The 16,147-nt window shown below is 41.3% G+C and overlaps 4 protein-coding genes across 6 annotated transcripts; 2 read left to right on the top strand and 2 right to left on the bottom strand.

The window, feature by feature from the left end:
- Positions 1–92: 92 nt before the first annotated feature.
- On the bottom strand, positions 93–7,345 carry colgalt1a (collagen beta(1-O)galactosyltransferase 1a). Its single transcript, XM_079642956.1, has 12 exons — positions 6,985–7,345; positions 4,418–4,528; positions 4,217–4,334; positions 3,584–3,718; positions 3,287–3,491; positions 3,062–3,181; positions 2,521–2,597; positions 2,286–2,392; positions 2,059–2,191; positions 1,853–1,980; positions 1,550–1,756; positions 93–1,459 (listed from the first exon to the last, which is right to left on the bottom strand). Exons 1-12 carry the CDS (start codon positions 7,203–7,205, stop codon positions 1,192–1,194), a joined length of 1,830 nt encoding a protein of 609 aa, XP_079499082.1. The 5' UTR covers positions 7,206–7,345; the 3' UTR covers positions 93–1,191.
- Positions 7,346–7,449: 104 nt separating this feature from the next.
- pgls (6-phosphogluconolactonase) lies at positions 7,450–13,721 on the bottom strand. Of its 2 annotated transcripts, none has more exons than XM_079642975.1 (6): positions 13,591–13,721; positions 10,059–10,333; positions 9,855–9,962; positions 9,647–9,748; positions 8,912–9,052; positions 7,450–8,303 (listed from the first exon to the last, which is right to left on the bottom strand). In XM_079642975.1, the coding sequence occupies exons 2-6, from the start codon at positions 10,320–10,322 to the stop codon at positions 8,157–8,159; spliced, it is 762 nt and encodes a 253-aa protein (XP_079499101.1). In that variant the 5' UTR covers positions 10,323–10,333; positions 13,591–13,721; the 3' UTR covers positions 7,450–8,156. The 2 variants fall into 2 exon arrangements, with proteins under 2 accessions (XP_079499101.1, XP_079499100.1); XM_079642974.1 differs by lacking the exon at positions 13,591–13,721 and adding an exon at positions 10,725–10,864.
- LOC307014794 (uncharacterized protein) lies at positions 11,058–13,350 on the top strand. Of its 2 annotated transcripts, none has more exons than XM_079642962.1 (4): positions 11,058–11,559; positions 11,654–11,777; positions 11,866–11,959; positions 12,034–13,350. In XM_079642962.1, exons 1-4 carry the CDS (start codon positions 11,267–11,269, stop codon positions 12,708–12,710), a joined length of 1,188 nt encoding a protein of 395 aa, XP_079499088.1. In that variant the 5' UTR covers positions 11,058–11,266; the 3' UTR covers positions 12,711–13,350. The 2 variants fall into 2 exon arrangements, with proteins under 2 accessions (XP_079499088.1, XP_079499089.1); XM_079642963.1 differs by having other exon boundaries at positions 11,082–11,559; positions 11,699–11,777; positions 12,034–13,347.
- LOC307014799 (uncharacterized protein) lies at positions 13,469–16,077 on the top strand. The gene is made up of 4 exons (XM_079642972.1): positions 13,469–13,831; positions 14,052–14,188; positions 14,274–14,379; positions 14,463–16,077. Exons 1-4 carry the CDS (start codon positions 13,570–13,572, stop codon positions 15,068–15,070), a joined length of 1,113 nt encoding a protein of 370 aa, XP_079499098.1. The 5' UTR covers positions 13,469–13,569; the 3' UTR covers positions 15,071–16,077.
- Positions 16,078–16,147: the final 70 nt, after the last annotated feature.

Here is a 16,147-nt window from a genome sequence, read left to right as displayed (position 1 = left end):
TCCCCATCTTGTAAAATGTGCACAAACTAACATTTACAGAGATAAATTGGTTACACAAGCATCGTAATACACAATATCACAGCAATCACAAATTCAGCTTTTTTAAAAATAAAAATGTTTATTTATCCTTGGCACAATGCATCACTAACATTTTGTGCAATATCTGTGGGTGAAAGGCCAACAAAACAACAAAGCCAAGACAGAATAAATATTTAGCAAATTGTAAGATAATACAAACCTTTTGTTGTTTGTTTCTCTTTTCCAAGGGACATTTTATGAAGACTTACACTCCCAAAATGCTCAAAATCAGATTGAACTGAAAATGATTAAGAGGTGGAATGCCTGTTTGGATGTGGCTGGGTGGGTTCTCTTGAAAGGGAACTTAAAGGGCTTAAAATACTAAGTTACTCCCAAATCAGCAAGTTTGAGGCGTGTAAAGTGGTTGGTCCAACCATAAAATTGTCAACAGCGGGTTTAGTCTGGAAACAATCCCAAAGTGGGGAGAAAAGACACAGGAATAAGGAAAAGCATTGGTATATACTGATTACTGCAACTGTTGATTTTGTGTTTTGTTGCTTTGGTAAAAGGAAGCTCTGGTTCAAGCATCTGAAGTGATGGCTGATGGATATTCGAAAAAAAAATATATGAAGTTTAAAAAAGACAAAATACTAAAGTATCAAAGCAAAAGACATGCAGATGTTTCTCATCTTGGATAAAAGCACTAAAACATTATTTATGGTGATTTAAACATACAAATATCTGTAAAGGTCATGATTTTGCTCAGTCACATTCAGTGTGGTTACACTGAAATATATGTTTTGTCTTGAGAATGCATTTAACAGAAAGCATTTCATATTGTAATCTCAAACAAGGACAAAGTTAACTGCCCAATTACTGAAATATTAAAGTTGAATTGCATTCTTTGCAAATATATAAGTTCATTTCTGTATGACAGACAGAAGTTGGCTACTGCAAATGCCATTCCAAATGGCAAGTCTAGTGCCTTTATAAAAGTAAAAATGCCAAACTGACAACGTGACGAAAAACACAAGACACCCCTGTTCCCTTTTTAACTTGTCACACTCCTGCAAACTCTGATCCAGGGATGTTACACAAAACCAAACATGTAAATCTGAGACATGATTAAAAAGGTGGTTTGTAAAATACTCCAAAGCTCTCATCAAGTTGCTCTCATAGCTCCTCCCGTGCCGCACTGTCCAAAGGCGACTGGAGCACATCTGAGTTCTGGGCCTCAGTGCTGATCTCAGCCTGCTCCCCAGTCTTTCCTGCACGCCCTCTGTCCCAGTCAGTACGGACCTTGTCATTGTCCCACACTGTGGAGGTCTCGGTGTCGCTGATATAGCCGCTGTCGCCTGTGTAATGTGTTGGATACACTAGAAGAGGCTCGGCAGAAAATGCTTTTAGGTCCCTGGTTTCAAACTGTTTCATATAATCAAACCTGTGGAGGAGAAGGTAATGTCAGTAAAAACAAACACAAATAAATCAAAATGTATGAGCAGAAGTGATAGTTGTGTATCTGCACACTTACACAGGGTGTTTATTGAACATGATGGGCAGAAACTCGTCCACTGGCAAAATCCGCTTCAGGGGTTCTGCTTTCAAAAGCTTCTCCGCCCCTTGTAATGACATCATATAGCCTAGAGTCCAATATGAATAATCTGCTTCCACTAAGTTGTGAATATTAGGCACTGCTTTCTCTGGGCGATCCACCTGCATTCTTTTCCGACCAATATAACTGGAAAAAAGAGATGGGAAGGAAAGCGTGAGAAGCAGTTGCTAATTCAGGAGATTTAAGGACAATTTGAAGGTTGTGAAGGAGGCACAAACTCACATGAGATCCCAGTCCAGCCCTTCATCCTCCACCTCCTTCATCAAGTTCATCAAGCGCCGTTTGAAGAAGATCTCAAAGCGCAGGTCATCTTCAATCACCAGGGAGGTTTCCAGTCGTCGCTCCACAATCTAAGTCCAGACACACATTTATCAATCACTTATCCGTCTGGTTCACAAACGTTCGAATGCTTGGCTTCTTGTGTTCACCTCTTTCCAGATGTTGTAGTGGGATAGGAAGCAGCCCAGCTCTCCCTTTGTCAGTGGGCGGTTATGGTAGGGGTCATTGTATCCAGGGAGCATGTGGATGCCTAAATTATGAACTTCACTGATATTCATCGCTCTGAAATAGACATGAGAACAAATGTGACAATGCAAAAAAGGGGAAAGTAGGTGCTAAATGGGTGTAAAGTACTCATTAAATAAAGTGAACTTACTTTCCATCAACAGCTGCAACGACCTTGCATTTTATCTTCTGCTCATATAAGGTACTCATCATACGTTCTCGGCGGTCAGTGCGCCTCGGCAGGTTGATCATGAACACCTACACATGGACGAAAGTGGAGCCAGTCAATGTAATAACAGGTTTCTAACTGCAGGGGAGGCATTCAGCACAGCAGTGGAAAGAGGGCCATTTTTGCAGACTCCATCTTCACATCACTCGATACTCACCTCGTCGAAGCCCAGTTTGTCAGGTTGTTTTGTAGGAACAGGGACGTATTTGGAAGGCATCACTGGGGGATTTCGCACTACACAGTGAGAGGGAAGATGGATGCAGAAATGGTATACAAGTGATATATAGGAATCCCATGCTGATAGGTAGCTTTAAATAAAGAAGTAGGAAGAAGAATATCAAGCAAAAAGAGAGTTACTTTCCGTCCACACAGCGGCGTGCGTTGAAGCTTGCCGGCGGGCGTGTCTGAAACTCGACCAACAACCAATCACATGAGTCTCCCGCCCCTGACACACAAGCAGCGGTTTGATTGGCTAGAGCTTGTACTGGCATATGATTCGATTGGCTGACGCTTCTGCAGAGGCTTCAAAAGTTGAACATTGCTCAACTTTTGCAGCGAGCCACGCCAGAAAAGCTCCGCTTCGCTTCCCACAATGCAGTTCGGCCTTCAGACACGTCCACCGCCAAGCTTAAACGCACGCCGCTGTGTGGACGGGCCGTTAGATGCAGAAGTAAAGCCCTCAGTCGGAAGCTACTCACCATTAACCTCCAGTAGGGAGTGCAAGAAGCTGTCGGCTTCGTCTTGCAAAGTATTGTGGGATCGCAGAGGCACAGGGAGGTTGCCATAGGTCTCTTTGTTACACACAAACATTTGAACATCTGTAGAGCAGAGAATTCAAATGTTTTACAAATATGGAGTCAAACCACGTAGGTTAAAAAGGTTAGATACAAATATGTAGATTCAAGCATTGAATTGTTTAATACCTGCCATCCGAGCGGAGAACGCAAACACAATGATGTCGTCAAAAGCCCAACTGTATTCTGGGTGTGGCGGGTGAAAGGCCAGCTGCCTGGACGCCTCTTTCCTGAGGTCTATCAGGAAGGTGGAGTGGACCATTGGAACTGCAAAACAGCCCTTGCGCACATGCTTTCTTATGGGTAAGTATGCAGGAGTGCGCTTATAGTAACCCTAAAGAAAAAGTGTGGTTTAAGAGCATTCTTAATATCAAACAGAGCAGCTTTACGTACACAAACATGTGCATCCAATCAACAACAAAGTACCTGGGAGGTCATTGCACACCAGAAGTTGGAATAGGCTGCACGGGATTCGAGCATTGGAGCAATGATGGTCTTGTTCTCTCCCATGAGCTTCCAGAGCATGTCAGGATTGGTGAGGAGGTTATCACAGTCTGCCAGCTACACAAGGGAAGGAAATCAAGTGTTAATATGTTTGTGAATTCTTGAAAAGTGTCTAAAAACCTAGATGTTAAACAAACCTCACTGACTGCTCATCTCAGTTCTGTTTTTAAGGGTGAAGCGTTAAAATTGGTAGCACAAAATCATTGCAATTCTGGATGTAATTAACTTCACAATTATACCCCACTGAAGCTGGACAATGTTTGCTGGTCTGGGGAATACAAATAGAAACGTGCAGGGTTTTAAAATATGGTTCATGTCGGGTGAAGTTTGGTGTCAGTGTAAGGATCCAGATAAGCTTTAACCATATGAGACAGAAACATATAACTGGGGCAATTTTGAATTTTGTCATAAAATTACAACTGTGCTTTGACTCTGTACTTAGCCTTCTGCTGCTATTATTGGACAATACAGAATGTTGTAGAAGCACAGGCTCAAAATTGCCCAGAGTTATTGTGCTTTACGCTGTGCCTGTGAAGAGCAGTTTTGTTGACCTACCATGAAGTAGTCTGCCCACATCTCACGAGCCGACACCAGCGCTGCTTGCCGAAGTTTCATAACGTGCTCATAACGGAGGTCTGTCCATTGTTTCGGACCATCCTCATCACGATAACCTCTACAGGAGACATTTGGGTAATGGTCAGACTGAGCCATTTCAGAAATGCATAGTTTCACCAGAGACTCAAGTAAATAACTTACTGGGGTTCCTCTTTTGGCCTCCACTCCACATAATGGTAAAGTTTCTGCATCTTCACAAGCCAGTCCCGCAGAATGGCGGTGGTGTTGTCCTTGTTATGATCAGTTGCCACCCTGTCAATAAACAACAAAAGGTAAATGATTAGAAAGAAGTCTATTCAACACTAGAGGGGTTGAACGTGTTCAGCAAGTGAGGCCAAAATAAGGAGAACAGTAACGTTGGTTGAATGTAGAGCACAAGTACCAGACTGAACGCAAGATCCAAGAGTTGAAAAACAATACCATGGCTCAAATAACAAAAGCCCAGTGTTCAATGTTTGTAAGCACTTTGTCTGCAGCTGTGGGAACTGACATGAGTGTTAATGATACCAACATCACATAACAAAGACACTCCATATCTTATTGACATACTATAGGGCAGCATATCAGACTCCAAGGAGTACCAATTCAGGAAAGTAATAAGAGCGATCATACTATATAAAATACACACCATTATAAAAGGTGACACTCTGCAATAGCTTAAAACAAAGGGAAATGATTGGCTCCAGCCATTCTTGAGGACAAATGGGAAACCAGATGAACACCATCAAGGTCATTACAAATGCCTGAATTTCTTTATAAAAAAAGTCGGAGAAATCCTGCCACAAAACAAAATCCAGGGTCTTCCGGGCTTCAGCCGTGTAGTTTAGTTTGAGGGCAAATATATTTCTTGCAAAAAGAACATCTGCACTACAGCCGAGTTCGTTGTCTGTTTATAGGGACGACAGCCAAACTTTCCCAGACATATTTCACGTGGATCTGTGAGAACATAGCAGCTCCTTGGTAAACCATTGCATCCCTCAATCCTGCTGTGAATCCATATACATCCTTAAACGTTGAATTACAATCATTTCCATTTAATGTTTAGCTCAAATAAATATTTGATTAAAGCATAGTTTTGAACAATGTATCACTGGTGCTCTAAACATACATCTCTACCAGTAGTGTTACCGCTAAACTACCATTGCTATTTTAGAGTACAAAATCCAGGGCTTAGATTAAAAGACAAGATTCACATGACAATTTGGCCGATTCTGATTTTCCGTCTTGGCATGCTTACAAGCAGCTGCAAAAAGCTTTAGCAGAGGGCATACAGCATAAAGTGTTTATAACATATTGCAGCTGTGTGGATTTTACAGATGTAGATTAATGTGCTTGCGGAGCATGTAAACATCACGGTTCTTACCTCAGCCATATGAATAAAAGAAGAGTTCAACAGAGAACAACCAACACAATAGAAGGAAAATCAAACAGTGGCACTTATGAAAAGCCCCTCAATAAAGTCAAATGTCACATTGATGAGAGAAGAGCATACCTCTCTGAGCCCTCCAGGCAGTCATGCTCACTGCTGAGAACTCAGGGTATAAACAATGTGGGCTGTTGGAGCATGTTGTTATTATGTGAGAAAACCTCCCTTTCACGTCCCTAAACTTAGCCAGCGCACAGCAGACAGATGTTTAAGAGGTCTAGAACATCCATTTGCACCTTCCACAGGATATATATTTTTTTAATGTTAAGTCTGTCACAAGTGGGGTTCAACTGTTTTAACCCTTGAATGTTGTGGAAACACGTGTTTAGTGAGCCATAATAGATGATAAATTACAACTAGGTTTTAGTTTCCATAATCACATATACTGTATTTGAAGTTGCCCTGTTCCTACACAAAGCAAAATAGGCAAATTGTCCCATTTTCACAACTTTCCATGATGAAGGGATGAAAAATGAATATAACATTTCCATTAGAGGAGTAAAACAGAATGAAGTGAAATGAGTGTTGATCACTTTGTGTTATAGCACGTTTTGGAAGATCAGTTATTAAACTTTTACTGACTACATGCTTGACAGTTTAAACTTCTCCCTATAGCCAACATAACTCCTCCCAGATGGGGTCCTTTGAAGCTAAAGATTTACAAGATGGAGATCTGTGGGATATAAAACATTCAATTACTCCAAATAACACAGAGGCCTAACCCGCTGTAAGGAGCTGATGCAGGCTGGAGGAGAGGAGAACTTGTATGAGACTAAAAGGTTTGTGTGTGCATTAATGGACAGTGCAGACTCAACAATAAGTCACTTTGTTAGGATTTGTGTTAAATCATACAGCTCCCCTTGCGGCAAGATGAGTCCCCTCCCCTCCACGTATGCATATCAATGAAAGCCCCCCTGATGATGAGCAGTGACCAGATGTGCTCACCTCTGTACGACCACAGAGACCACCTAAGGTTGTTGAAAATGATCATTCGTGCTCTGATGTCGGGGTCAGTTATTCGTTATTCTCCTGTTTGTTGAGATGTGTGTGCATAGTTGAAACTCGAAACAACTTGGATACATTGCACCCCGTCATTGCCTGGGGGTCCACCCCATTCCCACCCCCTAAAACTGAGTCTAGCAGCCACCAATGCAGTTTTTATGCAAAACAACTCAAGAATGAATCTTACTTTTAAACCTTAGCTAGCGACATGGAGTTTAAATATACTTCTTAGCTGCCTACTAGCTTGCGAGAAAGCAAACATGTCCTAGTATCAACTTACCACAAAGCCATACGGTCCTTGGGATAGTTAAGGCGCTCAATATTACCGAGGAAATACGGCAGAGAGTGCTCGGAGTTCCTGCAGATGAGGGCGACGAGGACCCGTGGCGCGAGGAGCTCAGACTCGGGGCTCCAGCGCTCCTCAGCGAAGTATCCGCGAGCCGGAGAGCAGCCGGACAGCAGCAGGAGCACGGCGGCGGGGAGCCAGGCGAGCCCCGGCATTGCGGCAATAAATTAAGAAATATATATAATATAATGAATCTTGCTACGGTTGTGTCTCCTGATGAGACACTGCTATATAAAAGGCGTCTCTTTACTTTGCGCGGTCATTGCAGAAAAAAGGGAAATCTCTTCAGCAGCTCCTGATGTGACAACGCTGCAAAGTTGAGCATTAAAAGGGGTGGGGTAGTCTTAAAGGGGATGGACTACGGAGTATGATAGCTCAGGAAAAACCAAGAGGCAAACGTTCAATTCACTTTTTATTTGTCCAAATTCCTAATGAAAACACGTTGTAAAAGGCGTTTCAGAAATGCACTCAAATATAGTGTATTAATTATAACGTTGTCAGACGAATTAACTGTTGATCTGGACTGCACAAGTGAGTTTTATGAATTTCCTGAACTTCAAAGCCAAAAAAGTCTAACTTTAAAGATCTTCCCCAGACACATTTTTGTCAATGAAATACTCTGCATCAGTTAATGATTTGGTGTTTTTTACAAGGGGTTTTCACGACAAAATAAAGTAGATTATTCTTAAAATTACACTAACTCATTCTCCATTGAGAGTATTTAGGCAGTGCAAGATATCTCCCATACCTGAAGTCCATTTTCACTTTATTTTAGCTGTATTCTTCAAATTACTAATATCAAACTATGCTCATACTGTGCATTATTCTTTACAGTTATGTAAAAATAAGGAAAATAAAAACACATTTTGAAGGGGAGGGGGACTTTAAACCGTACTCAGAAAAAGCTACACCCTCAGGCACACCAAACACATTCCAATAAGTGCTGATTCCTATGACTGAGATAACAAACATATATCATATTTTTAAATCATCTCCATATCCTGTCACTATTTCACCTATGTAAAGGAATACCACTGTCATGTGCACTTTTTTCCGGTTTCTACTTTCAGGTTAGCTTCCTGCCTTCATTTATCCGACGGGCATCTTTATAGTTTGGCCCCTGAGCCTTGCCTCTCTACCTGTATGGTTAAGGAAGAAGCTGCGGGGTCATCGACTAGCCAAAACAGCTCGCCATTAGTCGGGACAACGCGAGCCGCTGGATAAGCTGGACCTTCTCTACCCTCCAGCACTTCCTGAAAGAAAATTGTTACAGTTAGAATTCAACAGCACTAAACTTTCATATAGCGGTTTTTATATTTTTATATTCTAGATTTATGTTTGCCTGTATTTTTATTTAATCCAAATATTTTTGCACCAACCCATATTCCTTATAAAATAAGGCTTTATTCATCCCGAAGGAATTGGCTGTGCCAGAGTTACACGAATACAATAAACACAGCGGCATAATAAAAAAAACTGTACACTAAGAGTGCAGATTAACCTTATTCTGATTGTGTTGATGACTCAGCAGTTTAAATCATGTTTCAGCCTGGTCAGTGGGTAATACCACTCTTGACCCAATAATTATTGTAACAGAATAGAGGCATATATTTGTGGTCAAGCTAACGATCCTGTAACCTCTGGTAACTATAACTGCTGAGTCATGTACACAAACCTACATGAAAGTAATTTCAATCATTTTGTGCATGTTTTTTGTTTCTGCAACAATTCAATTGTTTTTTTCCCACCCCATAATGACTGGGTTTATACCTAAATATGGCCTAGTAATAATTTATTATGCTGTGGAAACATAGGGTTTTAAGATTATGAACTTGATTTAGAGAAAGGCTGCAAACAATACCTTCAGAACGGGCGCTTTGCTTCCTCCTGTTGAAACAAAAGCCACACAGCGTGCAGAGTTCACCACAGGAAAGGTCATAGTTACACGCTGTGGCGGTGGTTTGGGAGAGTCGCTGATGGGGGCCACAATCTTCTTGGTTTCCTAAATATGGGGTACACCAAAACCCAAACATTCATCTTCTGTAAAGTACACAGTCGCCAAAAAGAGTCAGTGTGTGAACCGCAACCAAAGAATGTACTATGACTTTCAAATATATGATGTGTAATGAGTCAGAGTGCCTCAAAGACATGTTAAAAGGAACGGCAGTGCAGACTCAATAGTTCAAGTTGTGCCTTAATTAAAACCTATCAATTATCTATACAGTGTCAGGGGAGTGTCTTGAAATGTAAAGGTAGAACACACATGGTTCTTTTAGATCAGCACATCAGAGACCACATCAATGATGACACATTTGTATAAGCCTATATTACAGAAACATTTGCATGCACATAAACGTGTAATTAAGTCAAAGTTATAGACCATCCTGAAATAGAGTGTCACTGTCCAACAAGGTTTATCATCCAGATGTGCAATTTAGTTTTAGGTTCATAATGATGGTCCAAAATATGAGAAGCTTTTAAATAAAACGTTAAAAAAGTGGCCAAGGTAGGGATGTATTTATGCCCCCATGACAAGACTATGATGGACATTACAGATTCTTTCTGTATGTTTGTTTCTCTTGAGTACGGCCCTCACCTCCAGGAGAGGGTGGTCTGGGAAGAGGGAACAGGTGTGTCCGTCAGGCCCCATTCCTAGCAGTAACAGGTCAAACACTGGGAACTTATCATCTGGGAAGGCCTGTTTGTTTGGAAGCAACAAAACAATTCTGTAAACATTTTTGCAAACATATTGGTCTGGGAATTTAGAGCCAAAGTAGACCACAGATCTGTAAAAATGTCTGCACCTCTTTCAGTTTGCGGGTATAATCCTCAGCACACTCGTTGACTGGCAAGGAGGAGTCAATGGTTAAGATCCCACTGTCAGGGATGTTGACCTTGGAAAACAACTGACCCTAGGAAAAAACAAAGGGTTACAATTGACCCCAATGTAATTACATATCATACATTCAATGTAGCCAGGACAAACAAGCACACACTGGAACAATTACCTTGTATAGCCCATAGGTGCTCTCAGGATCATCGAATGGAACCAGCCGCTCGTCACAGAAGCCCACCACCCACTTGCTGCAGTCCAGGTCTGGCCGGGGGGGCAGCTCTTTGCCAAGCATGGACACAAGGCTTCCTCCAGAGAGGCCCAAGGTGAACCTGCCATGAGAGGTGATGGCCTTCTCAGCCCGAGATGTCACCAGTTGGGCCAGCGCTGGACCAAGCTCCGCTGAGGAGGGGAAGACCACAACTCTTCTGCCAGCCATGAGATAGCTTTCTGAAAAAAGGATTGACTTGTTAGCACAGAAAGAGAAAGAGAGGGGCAATAACAGGCTTTGAGCAATGTGTAAGGAAGTCAACAACTTCTGCAAGTCATCATGATGTGCCTGTAAAGATTATCCACATACAGTGTGTTTGTTTATCTAAGATGAAACATATTTTGACTGAACTTTATCTTGACTAAAGTTTATATTGAAACGGCAATATAAGTAGCCTTTGAGTATTTATGCAAATACTGGCGCTAAAAGCTACAAACCCCAGCTGATTCTGCACGGTAGTGCGGTAGCCAGTATCGAAAATATGTTTGAAAAGCCGTGCTTATTTCTTAAATAAACCTGAATTTTAAGCAGTTACAATACATGTTCGAAAATATATCTGTCGTTACTTACTGGTAATCCCAGCAGCAGAATGCGTGGAGGAGTTTTAGTCGGCAAATGTAATTCAACGCACTACTTCCGGAAACTTCACTCACCAGCCAATCATGAAAAAATAAAGAAAACAGCCAATGGCCCGAACTGCATTCTGGTCAGTGTAGTCGCAGACTAAGTAGCTACAACAACATACAAGTCAATCAAATAAATAGGTAAAAAAATAGGCAATTCACAAAATACCTCAGTAGATTTTGGGAAAGTTTCACACACATTTGAAAGATACTGAAGTCAATAAAGAAGCTCTGTCAATACAGCTCGATATTGTAGTTCTGTGTATCGGGGCTATGCTTCCTCCCAGCCGGTAGATGGAAATGATGCCTCGTTTTAACTAGCCTACTTGAGTTTTGAAGAGATTCTTCACGCGTATTTTGCTGGCATGCACAACAGCTCTTCTCGTGTTTTACGTTGCGACCAAATTTCACATTGAACATTTAAAGATCTCTGGTCAACAGCAACAACTCGTTTGCGTGCAACTTGCAGTCAAACCAAAGACTTTAACCATGTCGACAATCTTCTCTTTCCAGACACAGCTCGTTTCCATCATGGACGCGTTATCCAAAACAACTGTAATGGAAATAAGCAAACTGGTCGAGATCGAGTCGAAGATGCTGAAAATTGAGATAACTCGAGGGCGGAACGAAATCTCCTCGCTCACAGAGAAACTGCAGCTGATGGAGAAATTGCTTTATATCGCGCAGGGCAGCAGACAGGACGCAGCAGTATGCGCAGTGGTGAGGGACGGTTCAGAGAAAGGCATTGTGGAGCCTGACAGGACAAGACCTGCCATTAAAAGGTAGACTTGTTGACTACTGTAGCCTGTGAGACGTTAGTGAGTTTGTGTTGTGCTGAAACAATAATTACATCTTCATCATAACTCTTGTAAACAGCTACACCCTGCCTGGTGATTCTAATATAAGTGTATTGCCTCCCAGTGAAAGTCCATGGGAAAGTTCCTCCACAGAGATAAGCAGTTGGCATCACCTTCAAGAGGAGGAGCATTCCATAGCGGAAGTAAGTTGTACACTAATCATATTGTGTCAATGTAATGTATGATTTCCTTATGTGTAACAGTCGTGCACTCATTTTATTTTTTCATTAGCTCCCAAACCAACTGAGAGATCAGCCAGAACTGATAGTGGTAAAAGAAGAGCCATCAGAGGTGGACTGTGAACCTGATGGGACAAGTGAAAATAGTGAGTATTAAATAAATATGTTGTTGCACAGCAATGTTTATGCTGTACAAAAACTGATATTGTGTTGTCAACAGGAAGGGAAGAATTCCAAGACACCCACAGAGGCTCAGAAGTGATGCAGCGTACCAAACCCATGGCAGATTGTCTGCAGCCCCTGTTTACTGACAGCTTTGAGACTATGAGCAGTCAGCCGTCTCTCGCTGTACCAGGGAGGAGGGAAACACAGTGGAATCCACAGCTTACAACTGCACACACAAACCTAGTTGCTGGGAAAAGCCTAGCCCAAAATGTTGCCACTCAAAGCTTAAGTGTGCTCAGAAATATGAAGCTTCAACACTTGAGGAACTCAGCTGCTAAGAGGTTTGGATGCTTGCAGTGCGGCAAGAACTTCAGATGCTTTAGCCAGCTAGAAATACACCAGAGAAGTCACACAGGTGAAAAACCGTTCAGGTGCACGCTGTGTGGAAAGAGATACGCACAAAAAGGGCATCTGTACACACACCAGCGCACACACACTGGGGAGAAGCCCTATCGCTGTCCTATTTGCGGAAAAGGCTTTATTCAGAAATGCACTCTTGATATGCATCAGCGTACACACACTGGAGAAAAGCCTTTTGTTTGTATGCAATGTGGCAAGGGCTTTACAAAGAACTATAATCTGAAAAAACACCTTACAGTACATCTAGACCCTAGTTTGAATATGTATGGTAGTGAATCTGGTGTAAGGTACCAACATATGGGACATTCATAAATTGAGCTTCCTAAAACAGCCTGTCAAATGTAAACAAACTGCTGTTTGAAATAATGTGTGTATCTTCTTTCCAGATTTGAGTGTGTATCACCTGCTTTAACAATACAAAGGTACAATGTTTCTGCTGCCTACCATTCATATATCAAAGTTCCCCTTCCAAACTGTGCAAACTTGATAGTGTGCTACTACTGTAATACAACAGTTTATGTGAACTGACTTTGACAACTGATAACTGAGACCATGTTGTGACATGTGAAATCTTATGGTTGATAACTATGATACTTTTTTATATAAATATATTTGTATACAAGTAGGCTACCTTGTCTGCATTGGCGCTTGTGTCATTTGTATGATGATGATAATAATAAAAATAATGTGCTTTTTGACAAAAAAACTAACTGTAAAAATACATTATTGGTATTACTGTATTATTTATTATCACCACACTGACAATGATTACATATTGACATATTGTGCCACTATTGTGATGTAGCAGTTCCTCCCTGTGGCCGCTGGAGGGCAGTGGACATTCACGTTTGCTACAGGACTGTTTCAACCAACAGAGGTTCTGACTAATCTATTTAGAATTCATTCTTTAAATCGGAATCACTGGCAGTAGTAACATTACTTTAATATATCTGTCATTCCCACTGAACTATAAAACGTTAGTCTCTACCTCAGTGAAATAACGTTTTTTTCAGACCGTGCTGCGTTCAGGTGCTGCTCGTACATTTTGAAATGCAAGAATACAATTTTCCCACAATGCATCGCGGCACAGCTATATCATTTTATGGAAGAGTAACCGCTGCTCCGCTAGGAATATTGAAAACAGTTAGAAATATTCCCTCTCCCTATCGAAATGATGTGCGACACCACGAACCGGAGTTTTCGGGCGCAGTTAGCCGCTGTCCTGGACAAGCTAACGAAGACGGCTCTGGTGGAAATAGGGAACCTGGCTGATGAATGCTCCTCTGTCCTTCACTCCGAGATATCCCTGCACAAAACGGAGAACGAGGCTCTGAAGAAGAGGTGCTACTTGCTGGAGGTCCAACTGAGAGCAGCCAGGGAGGCACAGACCTTTTCTTCCCATGTCAACAGTGTCAGCCGCAGACAGCCTGCAGGTCAGGAGGGTCCAAAATCTGGACAGTTACTCTGGTTTATAGCTGCCTCTGCTACATGAAATATTCATATTGCAATGCTTCTTTGCCCGTTAGCTTCAGACTACCTCCACTTAGTTATGTCCAGCTCAGCACATCCGGTCTAAAACAAAACACTAATGCTGTTGTAAGTTTTTTTACCATCTGTAGGATGTCAGAATTTCAAACCTGCTTCTTCTTCCAGACCAGCAGCATCTTGCTCCAGCCATTGATGGAGTTTATGGAAAAGACTGGTGCATGGATCTGTGGAGAGAAGAAAAAGCCCCAAGTCAAAGAAAAGCAACAGTGGAGCCTGCTGCTATGACAAGCATGGGGCCCATGGTCAGTTTTTATACCAACAACTAGCTTTATTTGTTTTTTTACTGAATGAAGGTATTTAAAGCTGTTTGTTATGTCTTGTTGACAGGTAATAGACTTAATGGATAGGGAACCTGATCTGATCTTCGTCAAAGAGGAGATGTATGATGATCATCCCATTGGCCAGCAGATGAGGCTCACAGATAACAGAAAAGGTAGGTACATAAATAAACAAAATCCAAAGATTATAATATATATAAATTTCTGTGATTTTACTACATTTGTTCCCATTTGACAGTTGGTGGAATTTTTGACGAGGACAGCATTCTTCATAGATCTGTTGATGAGCTGCAGCTTAACTCAGGGGAATTAAGCAACTACCCCATGACAGCTGACATTCAAACACAACAACGCCCACAGCCAACCATTATGGACAAGTTGATAGATGATGCAACAATGAGCATAATGGTTGACAACACAAGTTCTTCCTCAGCCACCGCCGAGTACTCAGACTTTTCAAACAATATCCTCATGAATGCCACCAAAGAACTTCCGCCCAAACCTGGGAGGCCAACCAAACAGTTTGAGTGCTTATTCTGTGGGAAGATCTTTAACTATTTGAGCAGTTTGAAAGTCCACATCCGGCGACACTCAGGTGAGAAGCCGTTCAGCTGCTCCGTTTGCGGGAAGCGGTTTGCTCAGAAAACGTACCTGAAACTGCACCAACGCGTGCACTCTGGGGAGAAGCCGTACAGCTGTCCAGACTGTGGCAAAAGTTTTTCCCAGAAAAGCTCTCTGAACATACATATTCGAACACACACCGGCGAAAAACCTTACAGCTGTGTGGACTGTGGGAAATGTTATGCATACAAGTATGGTTTAAATCACCACCAGTGTTTCAATTAACCGATCAAATCACTTCTGCTAAAGTGCTCTCTGTCACGCTCAGTGGCTTAACGTCCCAACTTGAAATTAAACTCAAATGTAGATGAAAGATTTTAAAAAAACTCCTATCTATATCAAATAAAGGCCTATTACATAGCCTGTATGGGAAATGATGCTGCCGAGTAAATAGTAGTTTGTTTGATGTATTTTTAGATTTATTGCTAAGAAGACTGAAGACTGTCGTTACTAGTGTGCAGTTTAAATGTTTTTTTGTTGTTGTTTATTTGATGGCTTAGGGTTTTCATTGCTAAATGTTATTCCCTTAACAAGGTTTTTAATGTACACCCTAAAATAAGAAATACAATTTTTATTATTACTTGTAGAGATTTTTTTATTTTTACTTAACTACAAAACCCCCCCGGTTCCTTCCTTATATACCTACTCACACCAAAACAGTCTAGATTGTATTATAGCACTACAGGAAAAGACTACATTGTGATTTGGGGTCAACTGTCCCTTTTTTAAAAGCCTATTTCGCATCATGTTTGATACGTGTCAGATAAAACATATTTGCTACTTACATTTAATGTGAGGTTCTTATCCAAGCTATGAGAGAAAATGCTTCCATTTTTTACTCTGCATGTTGGTTAGAGTGACATTATACATACCTCAGTTCATGCCACACAAGGCCTGGGTCAAATAAAGCCAAATTCATACTTTGGACAATTGCTCCATTGTTTGCACACATGTAGCATAAACCTTCAAAACTACCTCTTCACAATAATGTAGAAGTAATACAACTCCCAATTTGCTTCACTGACTCACCCTTGCTTTATATTTCACATCATGCCTCATTTACTAGTATTGACCCGACTGAAAATGTCTCTCTTTTAAAAACACTACTTGTGAAATGTTGATGTGTGTTCGTTACATAATGTTGAGTTCTGGCTCAAATGGTGTTACTGTTTTAAATAAATGTATTTGTTGGGCTGCAGTATGTGTGCAGAAAGACAAATGGTGTCAGTTGAGTCAAATTGTATTGTGTTGGTTTTAAATGTGAACTATTTTCAAGAAATGCTATTATATTCTATACTGAAC

This window comes from Notothenia rossii, assembly GCF_949606895.1.
Source record: "Notothenia rossii genome assembly, chromosome: 8".
Classification (NCBI taxonomy): Eukaryota; Metazoa; Chordata; class Actinopteri; order Perciformes; family Nototheniidae; genus Notothenia; species Notothenia rossii.
The sequence above is the reverse complement of the archived record's forward strand: the minus strand, read 5'-3'. Positions and strand labels throughout refer to the sequence as shown.